Below are 18384 nucleotides of genomic sequence, written 5' to 3' on the forward strand. Positions count from 1 at the left end.
AAATAGTGATGAAAAGTAAAATTATTTCTGCTAAAGAAATGCTGCTTATCATATGGCAGAGTTATGCGCGAAATGAGACCGACCGAATGGTAGCAAAGCTGCATTCTTAGCTCCGCCTACTCGTTCGCAGCGGGGGGTCTAGCGAGTACGAATTCCATATATGCCTGCAGCGGTCACCATTCTAAGCAATTGATTGGTTGATTGGAGCACGTGATCATTAGCTGTCACGTGATTAACTAACCGGTCGCTCTCGTCGAACGCACCCCGAATGTAACCAAAAAAAAAAAAAAAAAACCCGCTTTCCTTGAGGACTAGAGTACTGACCAAAAATGTAAAAACAAAAAATTTTAAAAACTTTGCAGGCATGTTGATTGAGTTAATCGAAGGTCAAAATTTCCCCTGAGACGAAAGACAAGAATTTTAAATCTTTATTTACTAACCGATCAACTAGACTCAAATTTTATCACATGATATCAGTTAGCCAATCAGCGAATCTAGATTCCGATGTCCGTCTGTTTTCTTAACGACAGACGACACATTCTCAAGAATCGAAAATTTGATTAAAAAAAAAAAACAATGCTTTTGTTTGAGTGGAGTTAGTTCTGTTGCAAAGTTTTCTTTCAAGTTTTTGCAAGATGTTTCGGAAATCATATTCTTACTCCAGTGTTTCCGAGGAACAATCTTCGGGATGCTGTCGAGGATGTAAGTAATTTTCTTTTTAATCACAAAACTTGGCATATTACCTAGTTTCGCTAGTTACAAGAATTAATTGAAACACATATTATAATCCACTTCTTCTGCGTTCAAATACTTTCAAACGCAGTGTCATCCTCATTGGTTTCACAAACTGCTCAGCTTCCTGCAAATATATTTACCTCTAGTACAGGATCAATATAAACTGAGGAAGTTTTGTAGCTGATTTTGAGGCATGCATGATAATTCGATTTTTTTTCTTCAATGAAGACATTATTTTGCTACCGCCGACAATCTGATATAGTAATCCTTGAACTAGAAAATCCGACGCATCAGCTTTGCATTTCAATGACAGAGTCCATTTCTTGTTTTTGCTGTCAGAATTCGGATATGATGTATCATACTTGAATGATATGAGCCAGTTATGGGTAAGAAATAATGTCATGGTTTGTAACATTGGATTTGGAACCTTGTCATTGTGCTTTTGAGCTTTTAATTTTTTAAATCAATGTAGGATTTTGCTTATTTTTAAACCCTGTCGGGAATTTTAATTTGCCAATCATTTCAGGTTATAAGCTAGAAATATGTATTTCTATATTTCTGAGATTCTCTATGTTAAAACTGTTAAACTATTGATAAAACGTGAAATAAAAATTATTCCCCCCCTCCCCCCAACAAATCAGGGATTTGTTATGGAACGTTTCTATGAGACGAAGTTTCGAACCTCATCTTTCACAATCAAAAGTTATAATAACTATTTGAGGTAGTGAGGCGTGTGGTCGGGTCGAAAAAAAAACCTACATTCATTCGGGGGTGAGCAAAATGGAAATTAAGGTCGATTTTCGAGTGAAAACTTTTTTGCGAATACAATACTTCCTTTTTTGTAAAAGGAAAAGTCATGTGAGGTGTTTAATCATTTTATTAAACATAAAGAAATACCCTTCTTTACCGTAGTTCAATGGGCTCGAACCACATCTAAACGGTACTCAAGTTCATTCTATGTCCATAAACGGTAAAAACAACGGTAAACTCGAGTAATGAAACATTTACTTTTTGTTTTACAATATAATTAAACACCTCACATGACTTCTTTTTTATTTACTGTGAAGATACTGCGATTACTTATAATTACACTTTTTCCTTTTTTCCCTTTTCTTACGATGTCATAAAACCTTCTTGAACCTTTGAAGCATTATGGCGCAAACCGCATATTCATACCACAATTTGTTGCTTTTCTGTAAATTTTCAAAATGCGACAAGGTCTTTTCAGATGTCCTACATATTTTCTCAAGTCCCGCTGGTCGGTGGTACTGTTAATAACGCGCAATACACTCCATTCTAATTTCGAAATCTTTTATCTTCAAATAATTCGCTCTCTTGCGTATTGGTTTTGGATAAATGAGGTAGTGAGAAGCAAAGGGATGCAAGTGGCAAAATTAAAAATGTGGAGATAACCAGTACACATGGTATGTGAACCTCTCCTCTGTCTTGGGGCAAGAGATGGTACTAGTAGCCCTGGTTGTTACAGCATGATTTAGAAAAAAAAATCAATGAAACCCTACCGCAGATGTTATCTTTAAAAGCGCTTTACTCAAAACTTGAAAATGTCCACTTACATCCCTTTGCTTCTCCCTGCCTCATTTAGCTTTTTATTTTGGGAAAAGGGTGTGATTTTTATAACTTGCTAGTACAAAGTATATTTCTACTGATTGATGTTGTTGACATAATTCTGTCCTATGCAGAGCCGTGTCCAAGGGAGGGTTTTAGGGGTTAAACCCCTCCCATTAGGAAAAACAAAACAATGAATCATTAAATGATTTTTCAAAATGTATTTTAAGTTTTAATCAATTTTAGAGTTAACACTCTGATACAGTCACATCAAAAAAAAAAAAAAAAAAAAAAAATAGAGGGGCAGGGGAAATGGTTACTTTGCTTACTATTAGGTTTTTTTTTGATGGTCAAAAAGGGAAAGCTTATTGGGTTTCGGGAAAGGATATATCCTCAAATATTTCCCTTTGGATATGCCTTTAGTGTTTGCTGGATGAATTTGTCGTTTCACATATCAGAAGAATGCTTCTATGCGAAACAGCAGTTGTTTGCTATGAAATTTATATTTTCATTAAATTCCTGTTAATATTATTATTTAAGGAAAAAGAAAAGAAAGTAACTAGCATTTGGTGGCATAAAAGACTATGCCACCAAACTATGTGTGCAGTTTTTTCCACTTTTGCAGGTTGTTAAACTGTAAAAAAAAAAAAATAAATAGCAAAAGATTTCATTAAAAAAAACACAAAGGGTAAAAAAAAGGGGGGGGGGAGGTTCTGGTTATCGAACTAAAATGGTTTATTCAAATTGCTTAGTTACTTTCCTTTGAAAATCTAAGTTTTAAGGAAAAAAAGTTTGAACCCCTCCCTTTTTGAAATCCTGAACACGGGCCTGGTCCTATGTATACTTTTACAATATTATGAGAGAAAAGTAGCGTAAAATATGCACTATGAATTTAAATTATCTTACACCTTCCATTATCAAAGTTGGTGTTTTCATGTGGGGTGCTGAACATTAGAAAATATTTTAAAAAAAAAACATCGGAATTAAAATATTGTACATTTTTGAATACAATATTTTCTTCGAAAAATTTCAATTTCTTCCCAAGTGGAAATAAATCCCTCCAGAGAAAACGCTTGTTTCCCCTCAAAACTTGCGGGTTTTTTCTGACTATGGCTCATCTTTAGGCACATCAAATGAAAATATATTGAAATGTTTACTTAAACATTTTCACTAATTAATGTTATTGATATTCTAATTATGTTTTTTGTACATATTTGCAGCTTTAATAAAAAAAAAGTAGATAGCAAATATGCTTAGGTATGCTGGGAAATTAAATGATCTTACAGCTTGCATTATCGAACGTAGTGTTCTCATGTGGAATACTAGCCATAACAGGATATTTTAGCAAAATGCATTGGAATATAATTGTTATAAATTTCTATATACAGAATTTTCTGCTAGAAATTTTCAAAATTTCCAATTTTTTTTCTGGTGAAAATAAACCTCTTCTGAAAAAACTGGGGAAAAAAACCTTTTTTCCCCAATGTTTCCGGTTTTTCCCCCATCCTATGTTTTCCCACCATTCCCATCTCTACTCATCTTTAATTTTTAATTTTAACAAGCATCGACTAAAGTTTTCATTCTTCATTATCAAAATAACCTCTGATGCATTTTGAAAGACTGACTTATGATTCTTTAATATTTTAGTTTAAAACTTTGTTATTGAAAAAAAAAATAAATAATAATAATAACAAAGGTTTTTATTGTTGTAGTAATATTTCATTTCATTAAATATTTTAGTTATTTACCTTTGCATACACATTGTTTCTGATAAATTTCCCTTTTAACTGAATATTTGCTCACTGCTTAACTAGCTTTGCTTAAACAGGGTGGCGACAGATCAGGGAGATCAGGGAAAAGTCAGGGAACTTTATTAATCAGGGAAAAGTCAGGGAAATATCAGGGAATTTTGAAAAAATAACAAAAAAATCAGGGAAAAGTGATTTTATGAAGAAAAAAAAAATTTTTTTTTTTGCTTTAAGAACTCTAATTCCCAATGCATTTTCTGCCAATTATCTGTAAAAAAAAAAAATAATGAGGTGCGATTATACACTGTCAAATATTTGTGCATCTTTTTTCCTCAACGTCAAAGTATTGAATCTTTCTTATTAAACACAGGATGAACTTCCTAAGATTGCTTCTGTGTTTGTTACGTTGTTTATTTTCCCTAGCTTGAAATTTCCTTTTACGCTTTCAATGCTACGTAAGATAAACAACCATACAGGCAAAGAGGGAGCCTTCATTAATGCCTTAGCTCCTTTGTCTTTATTTCATTGTCTCAAAGTAATTAGGTACTGTAATCACGATTTCAAGAAGAAATCCTTGGTTTCCGAATTAATACTATAAAAAGCTTAAAAATTATTACTTCTTTGCATTTTTAATTTAATTGCTAAACTTGAACTTTCAATAAAAAAAAAACTAACGGCAAAAATAGTTTTTTGCCGTTATACTATTTGTTGTCACCGCAGATTATAAAGGTTTTCTTTTCTTCAGACTTAAGTGATTCTTTAATTTTATAACCAAGTTGTATTTTTCTTTTATATATTTTGAAATTAACTAATTGCTTTTTTTCCCCTTGCATTTCAAAGTTGTTTATTACAAAAGCAATCTAAGATTTTTTCAACTATTATTATACTGTTTGAAAACTTAGTTCAAAATAATTTCAATTACTTTTTAGTTCTATCATAAATACACATATGTTTTTAAGAGTAATTTTAATAGTTTCTTAAAATTCTTATACTAAGTGGTTTCTGGAAGTAAAGTATTTTTTTTTTTTTTAATTTTCTATAATCTTTCCATTGTAGAAAAATTTAATATACTGTTTAGTAGGGTTTATTTTCCCCCAAAAAAACTGACTTGATATGTTTTTTTAACCATTCTATTAAAAAAGTAGCATATTTTAAAAATATATCTTTAGTTCAATAACTTTACACAACTTAAACATTTAAAATACTGCATTTTATACAAACATACAATGGATTTCAAGTAGAGCAAAGAAAGAAAACCATTATCTTTGGTAACTTAAATCAGGGAAATTTTGTGAACTTAATCAGGGAAAAGTCAGGGAACTTTTTTTCACAGTTTCTGTCGCCACCCTGTTAAATCCTGAAACTTTTTTTTTTAAATGAAAGAAATAGTTCTTACCTGACATTCCAAGTGTCAATAGAATTTTCTTATTGAAGCGTGATGTAACATTAATTGGGAAGCCTTTTTGTTCTTTTTGCCATGCCTTTTTTTTTTTTGTTGTTGTTGAGAGGATGCCAAAAAAATCAATATTTCCATTTTTTATGGCTTCTCTTTTGTTTTATATATCACTTGGAGTTAGTTTGTGTCATGGATGGCTTTCAAGGGCCTGTGATGTTTTCTTATCCTATTCCGTTTCACTTTTTAGAAGAATACCTGTATGATGAAAAAGGTGAATCATTTTATAAGTTGCTTTAATTTTCAAAGATTGTGGTTAGTCTAGTTTTACAGTTAAGAGAAATAATTCTGTCGGGAGAAAGAATGTTACAGGGTACCTTTTTCATTCACTGATAAAGAAATGTTTTTTTAATATTAATGTTCTTTTTTAGGAGCTTATATAAACATTACATCAAATGTGCCACTCAGTAAAAAAAAGGTAGGGGAATGTGGGGCAAAGTGAAATGGTTAGGATGACTGAGCCTTTTCAAAATGAACAAATTAGAAAATTATTTCGAAAATTATAGTACATAAAGAAAGAACATTCTATTTTATAATAAAACTAACATTGAAACAATATTTTTTATTTTTGGCAATAAATTTGCGCCTTCAAAAAAAAGTGGAAAATTTTCATTTTTTTCCCATGTGGTAAAGTGAAAAGTGAAATTTTTTCAAATGAAATATTTTCTATTCAATCACAAAAAATATTTTTGATCAAATGAATCGGTAAATAAAAGTTTCATGAGTAAATGAAATGATACTGAAACATTAAACTGGAAATTAAAAATAGTTAATTAATTGAAATATGATGAAAATAAATGAGCAATTAAAAGAGTGTGAATGATTAAGAAAATAAGTGAATGAATTAATAAATGAATACATAAATGGTTTAGTAAATGAATGAGCAAGTAAACAAAATAAACTATTTCACTTTGACCCATCCACTTTGCCCTGCATATACTTGACTGATTGTAGAAAATATTTAAAATACAAATCAGCTTAATATTAACTAAATAACTATTTTACAGAGTATTAGATGGTCTCAAACAAGAATTTTATTGTTTTATAATAATACAAATCATTTTTGACTTTCAACAAAATATTACAATATGGGTATCAATTTTTGAAAATTGCCTGTGTTATCATATGCTTTAATCATCAGTGGTATTTTTTTCTGACTGGAATAGATTACATGTGCTATTATATGTAGGTAAAGGATTACCAGATGTGTGGGGGCTAAAAGCTGAGTAAATATTTCACCATTTCACTTTGTCCTGCTATTTCACTTTGCCCCACATTCCCTACCTACTGTACATACTTGCGTGTAGAAGTCGATCTCTCGTATAAGTAAAGTCCCCTACTTGATACGAAAAATCAGTAAAAAATAAAAAACTTGCTCTTAAGTTGAGCCATTACTTTCTGGAAGAAGTCTGAATGGTTTTGCCATGACTTTTTTTGAAAAGTGTTTCAAAAGTGAAAGGAAAATGAAATGTAATTCACGTGCTTACGATTGGAGGCACGTGATTTTCATATTTTGTACAAAAAAGCTTCATTTCTACAAATGAGATTTTTTAAAAGCTTTTGTTTTCATGATTATGATTTTTGTTAATTGCTGCTTTTACTGAGAATCAATAAATAAGAGTTTGTGTTGTAGCTATATTACATTCATTTCTTTAAATGAGCATTAATTTGCATGCAAATGACTAGGAAAATTCTTGTATCGGGTATTTCCCGCACTTTTCGAGAAACGTAGTTATTTATTCTTTATTTAAAACCGTGCAAAATGTATGCATATTCATTTCTTCGGCACTTGCTTAAAAGGGTTAGACTCAAACCAGGAAAAAGTTTTCATGTTTAAGTGATTTTTTTCAACAATAGTTTGGGGAATTTTTTTCAGAAAGCCTGCCCTGGTATATTGTCAACTCTACAAAGGGGGGGGGGGGTTTAACCTCATTCTTTTTCTTCTAGATTTTTCTACCCTTATGTGAGTAACTGTATTTTAATATTCATGAAAATGATATTCAGAAAGATTATCTTCAAAAGAAATCATTTATTCATAAGAAAAAAAAAGCTCAATATAAATATATATATATATATATATATATATATATATATATATATATATATATATATATATATAAAATAACAACCAAAACAAAATAAATAAACATATTTCTGTGCTGAACCAGCATAATATTTTTCATTGCAGAGGGTATATTTCAAGAATTTTATAGTGGTTTAGCCCTGGATGACCAGAGCAAACGCGAGCAGTTTGACAAAAATTTTCACATTTTGATTTTTCCAAGAATTTTCAACTTGAAGGTCTTAATAAATCTGAAGTTCTTTCTCTCTTCCAATCAGAGAGCAAAGAAAGTATAAAAAATTTTTTTCGGAAATAATTAGAGGCCAATACAATAATTTTACTATTAAATCTTTTTTTTTAAGTTAAATATCATACAAAGTTTTACTATGACAATAATAAAAGAGATTATATTGAATTTTTGAAGACTTTATAGCTAAATTGCCAGATTTGGCTTGCTATATCTTTTGTTTGCGTGTAACAATGCTTGATGTTTAATAAAGGGATCATAGCCAACCTAAATTTTGGATTAATCCTACATTTTCATAAAAGGGAAAGAACTTTCCTATATTTTCTATAAATCCTTATTTAAGAAAAATGTACTGTAATCTTGGTACTCCAAGAATTACTTTCCAAATTTTCTCAATAATCCAATACTACCATCTTTTCTCTGAACCTTGAGAGTTTAAAAATTATTTCTTTTAATCAATGAAATTTATTTTACTAAGTAGCAGTCAATGAAGTTTTTTTTCTATAGTCAGATATTTCATTAAAGTTACTTCTGAATGAAAACTTTTCAGTTCACTGATTTTTTTTTAATTTTAAAATTTATTATTATATCTTTTAAGATTTGATAACATTTCTGTTTTATTTTTGTTTATGATTAAGTTTCTGCTATGTAGTTGATAAAATAAAAATCTGAAAACTAATTTTAGAACAAGACCTCATGTGTCATTGAGAAAATATTTTTTAACAAAAAATTTGAACATTGATGTTTTTAAAATTATGCTAATAAATACTGCTTGTACTTAAATAAAAGTTATACAAACAATGATGTACATTTGTTGTCTTTTTCAGCGTGCAGATGTTTAACAAGGATACCTTACGCTACTCTTATAGCAACAGTATTATGCTGTGCTGGTTGTGGAATATTCTTAGGTTCTTTTTACCGTGGTATATCTTTGACATTGAGAACATTTGAAGAAGTTTTTCATTTTCAGTTTGAATGGTATGATTCATGATTTTACTTTAGTATGGTCTGTTGGGGTCATTTGGGTATAAAAATGACCTACTTTGAACTTTCCAGTTCTGTAATAAATTTATATAAACATATATTTTTCTTTTTCCTGTTTCAGATTAGCATTATTACTTTCTAGAAAAGTTTCCTACAAATTATATATTAATAGACCCATTGGCATATAAATGGCTAACATAAGTTTCACTATGCCCAAATTACCCCGTGGAGGGGGAAATTTGGGTATGGTAATGGTTAAAGAGCAAAGCATGGTTTTAATAACAATCTTACTCAATGTTTTCAAACTTAGGTTTAATGTAGGTACAATAGAAATGATGGAATAGTATGAAAAATGTTTTTAAGTATTAAGATGTATTAAACTGAAAATTGCATAATATGACATTCCGTTAATAGACGGGAAGTAGTTTTTTTGTTACAGAACATTTAAGCAAATTTAAACAACCGTCCAATTCATTTTTAGCATATATTACCGTGGGTAGCGAGGATGCACATACATGCCTATGTTAGTAGTCCAATAAAATTATTATTTGTCCTTCTGATTGGTAAAATGTAATTTATACCCAAATTACCCCATGTTTTTAAATCATTAATTACATGAAAACTAATTATGTTAAATGTTTCAATTCAATGCCAAATTAAAGTAAACATATGTAATGTCTACATACCTAAACTTGAAAGACATAGAGTGGCAGGTTAATTAGTAGCACAATTTGGAAGTAGTTGATTTGCATTGCATTGACATCTCCAAAAAGTTGAATTTATTTTTTATCAATTTCAAAAAGAGTGTTGGCAACATTTTTTTCAGCTTATATTCATTGGTAATGATAATTTTTGTAGGTGTATCAAATGAATAGTTTTCATTTTATTCAATAAAATATAACTTATACCCCAACGGTCCTTATTCTTTAATATAGAGTTTAAGTAAACTATTTCATAGTTTTATAGTTTTTTAGGTCAATCAATCAGAATGAACGTAAAATTTGTCTTTATCTAAAGATTGAATTGAAGCAAAATGCTTAGATTCCATTTCTACAATTATTTTCAATACTGTTTTTCAAAAGTTCATTCATTAAAGAATAAGTCAGTGTTTGGCAGATTTAAAAAGTGCACATTTGTAAAAGTTAAAAAAAAAAAAAAATCAATAACCACCTGGATACTTTTTTTTCTTTTTCTTTTTAAGTAAATAAGCGCTTTTGTTAAAATAAAATGTGCTACTGACTGTTCTAAATTAAAATTTGTCCCTAGAGATACTTGTCTCCACCATGGTTTTACAGAACCTATTTGTTGAGATTTTCACATGATGGTATATCATTTAAGTTTTAAAATTGTATGATTTTTCATGTTCTTATCAGCAACTACTTTTTGCTTGACTTCGCAAATGAAAGTTTTAACTTTCTTCCTTCAGCTACAAATTTTAAATCAAAGTAAATTATCTTTGTTTGTATTTCCTTATGATATAGTAGAAATGAATAAAATAAAAAAAAAAATAGCTACAGTAAACAACTAAATATTAAAATTATTTCTTTATAAAAATATGACCTTAATTTTATGTGTAAAAACAAACTCCAAATTTTTATCTCTGTTACAGTTGATTTAGCTATGCAAATGTTAAAGTGCTTACATGAATGTTTCAGGCTGAATGACATATACATTGTGTTCATTATCATCGGAGGAGTCATGGGTGCCTTTAGCTTAATATTATTGCTTGTTGGATTTTTAGCAACTGGTGCAACAAGAGAAAGAGTCTATCGTGGCTTTAAATCTAGAATTGGTGGCCGTCTATCATGTGCATTTGTGAGTATTGATATGTTTGATTTTTAGTCTCATATATATAATCCCCAGCATAAAGTTAAGATATCCTACTGTTGCTCTGAGGCGACAATATATATATATATATATAATGTTTATTGGTGATTGTTAATACTTCTGCTACAAATTCTCCAAACTCAAAATGATATACAGTGATATGTGAAGAATACATATGCATATTAGGGATGCATGAGCGAATGGGTCTAAAAGAACAAATTCTTAAAATGAATAAGTCATAACGATCTTCTAAAAAATAACCGATCATTCTTTTGAATGATGAACAGTTAAGAACATTTTGTTGATGCACTTGTTATAAAATTGCGTTTATTATTTTTATTATGTTTTTTGTTTACAATAGGAGTCGTCTTCAAATTTTAATCCTCAATTGATTGTAAATTTCCTTTTTCTCAACACAATAACATTTATTCATTTTGAACTATTTTCATTTGCTGCTTTATTCATTATTTTCCTTTAACCCTTGTAGTTTATTTGCAATTTTTCAAAGTGTTCATTAGTAATATTTTGTGTAACTCATTCTTTTTAATCGAAATTTTGTTGAATCTCATTTTAAAAACTGCAACTATTGAAAAATTTAATTTTCCAATTGAACTTTTAACATTGTGCATATGGTAGGTTTACAGAAAAACAAGAGGCAAAATTTTTATAATAGGAATTTATATTTCAATCTCTGTTTAGGGTTTTCCCCCTTCCAATAAGGGGGGGGGGAAGCCGAAGCCTTAGTTGGAGTTGGACGTTTCAAAATCCAGCAGTCAGAGCCAGCCTTGTTTATATTATTGTTATAGATGAGTATTATTGCACATGAAGCTTCTAAATGTGCTAAAAATCTTATCTGAAAAATGTATTAAGAGATATGGATAGTCCAAATAGAGTTTTCAGAAATTTGTAGCAAATTCAATGTGAAAGAAGCTGATTTTAAAATCTATTGTATAAATACTATAGCTTCTTCAAGATGGTCCAAGCTACACTCTATAACAAAACGAACTGACGTGTGCATCACATGACTTCCTTTTACACCAATTTAAAGTTATTTTCCTATTATTGCAATTTTAATGTGATTCCAGAATTAACTCTCTAAATATCACCAACAATGGCCACATTAAAACCAGATTAAAAAAAAATCGCCAAATTTGTCGACAAAACTTGGCGACCAAAAAACTGGCGATATATTGCCAAGTGTCCGGTAAATTATAACACCACTTGAGTTTGCATCGAAATTAACAATGATTTCCCCCTTAAAAGGGGCAAAAAACCTTTTTAGAAACACCTGAATGCAACCAAAAGGGGAGATGCACAACTAGACCCCACTAGGAGTCTACGTACGAAATTTCAACTTTCTAGGACATACCGTTCTTGAGTTATGCCACATACATACATGCATACAGACATCAGGAGAAAACTCGTTGTAATTTACTGGGGAAACTTCAAAATGGATATTTCAGGCATCTATACGTTCTTAGGTACATTTGGGGTGAGCAAGATGGAAATTAAGGCCGATTTTTGAGTGAAATTTTTTTCACAAATATAATACTTTCTTTTTTGTAAAAGGAAGTAAAAATCGACGCACCAAGAAGGAGTGATCCGATTGAGCCGAAAATTGGTGGATAGGAAGACAATGCACAGAATAGTAAATGATCAAATTCTCGAAACGATCGAATAATTTATGTCAGAGTTACAGTAACAAGTTAAAAATGGTTTTCACCCGCCTCTAGCCTGGATACAAGCTGAGGCACGGTGTGGCAAACATCGATAAAGCTCCCGAAGGGTGTCCTGTGGTATTTCTGGCCAAATTCGCTCCAATTGTCGGACGAGGTTATCAGCATTCCTTGCCAAATGCAATCGCCATCCCATCATATCCCAGACATACTCGATGGGAGAGAGATCTGGCAATCTGGCAGGCCACGGAAAAGTTTGACAAGCTTGCAGACAGTTCATAGCAACATGTGACGTTGTCCTGCTGAAAACCAGCCGAGGGTACTGCAAAAGGAACGGCAGCAAAACAGGTCTTAGGATGTTGTCGACGTATCACTGTGCAGTAAGTGTACCTCTAGTTACGACCAAAAAGGTCCAGTTATCAAAGGAAATGACACCCCAGACCATAATGCCTTGATGAGGGCCAGTGTAGCATGCAAAAGTGAAACCAGGATCCCTCCTCTGCCCTGGGTGTCTCCAAACACGTCTTACGACCAAACAGCACGACCTTGAGGGTCACGGATTTGGACAAAATTCTAGCTATATGTCGATTCCCACTACATATGAGCGCATGCAAAGCGGTTTGACTGCATGGGCCCTAGTTTCTCTGCTACGAGGGTCCAAAGTTGCCAGTTAGGCCCCAGATTTGCAATGGCGTTTCAACTGGAATTTCAGAATTCGACACTATGTTCGATCTCCCAACATCTTGGGCATTTTTTTTTTTGGTAAATTGAGTATAAGGGGAACACGTATTTATTTATGAGCATTATCTAAGCTAATTGAAAAGTCGAAAGATTTTTTTTTTGTGCCATGTGCAAACGATGAATGTCCTGTAACTATGTTATTTTAGCATTCAAGTTATTGAAATTAAAAGAAGTAGCCAAGTTGAATTTGAGAACAGCTTATTAAAAATTAGTTTTCAATGTAATTAATTCAAAGGTAAGCATGGCTCATAATGCAGTACAATAGCAGAAAAAGCGATAAAAATGGTAATTTTAAACTTAAAAGGAAACTCCATTGCATTTCTAGGTCCAAATTATCAACTTTGGACCCCCGTTGCAGTGGAACTAGGGCCTATGCAGTCAAACTGCTATACCTGGGCTCATATCTAGTGGGAATTGACCTATATCTAGAATTTTGTCCAAATCTGTGACCCTCAAGGTCGTGCCGTTTGGTAGTTAGATGATTGTCATGAAACAGTTGGAAGGGGGATTCATCGCTAAAGACTATATGTCCCGAGTGGTCACCATTCCAACCTGATCGAGCCATGCACCACTGTAATCTGGCTCAGCAGTGTGTAGGCATCAGTGTCAGGTGGCGTAACGGTCGGCTCGAGCGTAGATTTCGTTGTCCCAACCGTCTGTAAATGGTCATGATGGACACTGGTGTTTGGGTTCAACGTCTGATGGTTCATAGAGATGAAGAAAGTGCAGTGACAGCTGATCGGACAATCACTCCGTCTTTACGATCTATTGTGAACCTAAGTTGACCACTACCATCCTGACGTTGAACTCTGCCATTTTCCTCCCATCCTTGCCAGCATCTTCAAGTTGCTGCATCGCTTCAACTCAAATGATGAGCAATTCTCCAATTTGACCAACTGGCCTCTTTCAATCTAATGATACAACCTCTTTTAAACTCTGACAGTTGCTCGTAATGAGCACCAACCATGCGGCAAGGAACTTTTAAGTTGTTGAAAGGTAATCTGAATCTCAATCGAACCAAAAGTTTTAACAACTGTTGAAGAACTGCTCTTTATATACATCTGCTGGATGCACGGTATTGATGCGCTGGAGATCAAACTATTCATTCATTGGACACCAAATTTTAACCATTTGCATATCTGGTCAAAACACTGATGCATACAAAATTTCAAAGCAATCGGATGATTGCTTTTTGGTGCGTAAATTTTTTGTAATAGAGTGTATTTTCAATCAAAGACAAAAGTTACCTTTTATTATCTCCATACATAGCTGTCAAAAATCAACACTTTGTCTATGCAACCCATGTTCTTTATTATGTAACATTAGCAACCAGTCACATACAAATACAACAACGACAAACAGCGTCAGATTTTGAGCCCAACTAGGCTGGTCCTAGTCTATAAAATATATCCAGCATTTTTTAAATATTTTTATGAAGAATATCATAATTTCAAAATATGTTGCAAAAATTATTAATAGCAAATAGGTTATTTACTTTTTGCACTGTTTGCATACATTTTTTTGAAAATGGCTCGCAAAAGTTGCTACCATTTCTTGTGACTTTGGCAGCCAGTGCCTTCTATTCAGAATTCCTAGTCTTGAGCTTTAGTAAAATTTAAAGAAAAGCATAATTGTTTTCAAAAATGTCCTCATTTACGGCCTTTGCAATGTTTCTCTTTATTTGTCTTCTTTTTTTTGAAAGTTTGTCTCTATAACATCTATTTTCATGTTGAAAGCTCTAAAATCTCTTTTTTGTGTGTGTGCTGCAAAGTTCTTACTTTCAGTGTCTTTTTCAAATGTTTTTAAATTTTCAGAAGTTAATATTTTGAAAACGTGTATGCTTTTACACCTATCAAATTGCTTCTAGATATCATAAATGTGACTCAAAAAGAGCAAGCTTGGTGAATCTAATGTACCAGTTTGTTCAATAAACTTCTTCCTCTTTACAGTGTACTTCAAAGAAGGGGTATTATTGTAAAAATAGGTCATTTGCTTTGTTTTGCATCAGGGGCCACCATCACAAAAAGACAAGTGTGTGGGGAGGAGAAATTATTTTTCAGTATGCCAACAATGAGCATGTTATTGCCATAGTTGTTTTCTGTGCTTACAATTTCAATCCTTTTGCATCCTGCAATTTTTTGAATATAAAGTTATTTATCATATGACTAAATAGACCTTTTTCATTTCAATATTTTATTTTACTTATCAATATATTTTTGGCAACTGCATCTCATTTGGAGGAGTACAAAATGTAAAAGGAGTAAGAATTTAAATGCTAAATATTTCATTTGTTGCAAACTTGAAATAAAATTCTTACTGAAAACCTTTTTTAAATAAAATAAATTCAAAAATGAAAATATTCAAGCATGCTAACATTGAAACACGTGATTGACAGGAAAACTGTTTCCTGTTACATCTGGAAAGTATTTCAAGTATTTTGAAGTGTAAAAGTCATTTTAACTCAGAGATGGCTTCTTAATATTAATAATTTATTTTACTTATTTATTAATTTTAGCAGTTGTGTATTTTTTTGGGGAACTACCGAATGTAGAAGAATAATCCATTAATTGTTTATTTCTTCTTCAATTTTTAAATTTAAATACTGTCTGCACCGTTTTAAACAAGTACTGTCAATTCCAACGTATAACATTCAATTAAGCATGGTATTTGATTATGCGGGGAAATGTTTTTTACCTAACCAAATTGATAAAACTTGTCTAGAAACCTAATAATAAATCATTAGCTATTTAAGTGAAGTAATGAATGTTAGTGGTAAAAATTTTTTAAAATAAGCTAAATGAACAACAAAATAATGCAGGAATTCAACTCACGCTAATATCATAAATACAGACAAAAATTTTTGAAATGTGGGTTAACTTCAAATGTCAAATGATAAAATCTTAGTTTTGGTACCCATTTATTTTTTAAAAAGTCGATAGTTGGGAATTGCTTGCTCCAAGAGTTTTGGGAACACTTTTGTATCACTTTTTCCAAACTTCAAAAATTGTTTGGTGAAAAATGGCACATGATATTTGAGAGTTCTTTTGCAGCCTGAAAATATTTAAGTTATTTTTAGAAGAAGGGGTGGGAGAGGAGTGGTTTTATTGTGTGCTAGGTTGAAATGCCTTTAAAAAAATAATTGTTTTTAATCTTTTTGTGAACTTAAATTTAGTTAATTAATAAATTATTGGTAATTCCTTATTTCAGTACCAAATTAAAAGGTTATCTAATTGTTTGATTTTTGTTTTGAAACGAAAATAATATATTTGAATTTTTCAAAAATGGTGAAAATTTAAACTATCAAAAAGAGTATTTAAGCATTGCAACACTGAAACATGTTCTTCGCATACACTTGATTCCTATGTTTGCAGTTTCAATCCTTTTTTATCCTGCCAATACATTTCATTTATTTTTAAGTATGAAACTCAGAATAACTTTATTTATTTTTATTTTCACTTATTAATAAGTTTTTTTGTATTTGCATATTTTTTAGGAAGTACCGAACTAGTGAGGTTAATTGTTTGATTTTTCTATTGTTTTTATATTAAAGTAAATTTTATATAGTGTTTTTGTATTATATTAAAGAATAGTTATTGAAAAATTGAAAAAATAAAATGTGTTTGGACATGCCAGCATTGAACCCGTTTGGTTCACCAAAAGTCGCTTGCTGTGTTTGAGATTTCAATCTTTTTACATCTTGAAAGTTACTCAATTGTTTTTCAATACAGAAATTATTTTATAATTTCTTAGGTTACAATGAATTCTTTTTAATTAACTTTATTTGTTCAATAACTTTTCTTATTTTACTTATTAATAAACTATTTGCAGTTGGTAAAAAACACATTGAAAACATTATTGTGATTTAATAACATTTCTCATATTAATTATTAATATGTTGTTAGTAGCCACAATTTTTTGTATGGTAGTTATAGAATTTGAAAGGATTAAGTAATGGTTTTGATTATGAGTATTTTTCAGTTAAACAATTATTTATTGAAAAAAATATTTTAAGTAAGACATTAAAAATAAAAACAATATTTAAACATACTGAAATTAAAATATATACTTCATGTCAAGCTACTTGCTGTGTTTGAGATTTCAATCCTTTTGCATACTGCAATTTTTTCATTTATTTTGAAATCTGGGAATTATTTTATCATTGCCTAGCTTTGTATGACTCTTTTTGAATTATTTTTATTTTGCTGAAGATATGACTGGTTGGAATTTTTCTTGTTTCAACTTACAGAATTAAGTTGCTGATTTTTTTTATTTGTTTTAATGTAAAATATATTTTTAAAAATAAAAATAAAATATGTTTTTTAAAAGCCTTTAAAAAGAAAATGTAAGAATAAAATGTTATTGGACACCTGATTCACAGAAAATGGCTTGCTGTGTTTCAGATTTTTATCCTTCTGCATGCTGTAAATTTTTCAGTTCTTTTGAATTATTTAAATAATTCTATTGCGTCTTAGCTTAGAATATCTTTTTAATAATTATTTTTTATTACTTATTTATGAATTTTGCTTGTTCATGAATTTTTGGAAGTTACATTTCATTTTATTGTTTCAAAAAGATTTATTTTGTTTAAGTGATACCATACAGCAATAAAGTAAAATATCCTTTAAGTTTTTTTAAAATCCATTTTACTTCAATATGTTTTTGGCAACAGAAGAATATCTTGCTTCGCCCTTGTTTCAAATGTTTTTCTTGCCTACATTTTTGGAGCGTCCATCTTATTCTAAGGCCTGTGCTTTCATTTAGTTACAATTGCCTACATTTGTATTATATTTGTAAAATATTTCCTTTTGTTTTATGCTCATATCTATACATTAAAAAATATATCCAGTAAAAGTTTGTTTCCTTTGAAGAGTATCATAGTCTCAAAATTTGTTTTTAATATTACCAATAGCAAATGCATTATTTATAAAATTTTTTCTGTGTGGGAGCATACATTATTTTAAAATGGCTAGCAAAGCCTATTTATTGTCTTTTCTCTTGTCTGATTTTCTTTTTGTATGTACATAAGCTGTAAACTTGGTACTAATGTTTGTATTGACACATTTTGATTATTTTGTTTTGGTGATATTTGTTTTTCTTAGTTCATGGGGTTGACATACATTCTGGAGCTGGTTTGGTTGCTTGTCTTTGTTTCATTAGTCCTTATAACCTTTGTGTTCTCTGTGTGGTGGGGAATGTGCAACAACTTGAAGTATGAACCAAATCCAGATAATAGATGCATTGATTTAAAACCATTAGGTAAGTTCATATTATTGGAATGTATTTCTAATTCAGAATATTTGATAGATTCCCTTCTCCTTACTGTGAAAAATTGATAATGATAATAG

The 18384-nt window shown here is 30.7% G+C and overlaps 1 protein-coding gene across 1 annotated transcript in view; it reads left to right on the forward strand.

Annotated features, from left to right (window-relative positions):
* The first annotated feature begins 603 nt into the window (after positions 1-603).
* LOC129225783 (neuronal membrane glycoprotein M6-a-like) overlaps positions 604-18384 on the forward strand; it is a 35336-nt gene continuing 17555 nt past the window's right edge. The window contains exons 1-4 of the mRNA XM_054860291.1: positions 604-702; positions 8639-8789; positions 10451-10610; positions 18139-18295. Of these exons, the coding sequence (XP_054716266.1) occupies positions 636-702; positions 8639-8789; positions 10451-10610; positions 18139-18295 (535 nt within the window). The 5' untranslated portion in view covers positions 604-635. The remainder of the gene's footprint in view (positions 703-8638; positions 8790-10450; positions 10611-18138; positions 18296-18384) is intronic.

The sequence above is a fragment of the Uloborus diversus genome, chromosome 7 (genome assembly GCF_026930045.1).
Source record: "Uloborus diversus isolate 005 chromosome 7, Udiv.v.3.1, whole genome shotgun sequence".
NCBI lineage: Eukaryota > Metazoa > Arthropoda > Arachnida > Araneae > Uloboridae > Uloborus > Uloborus diversus.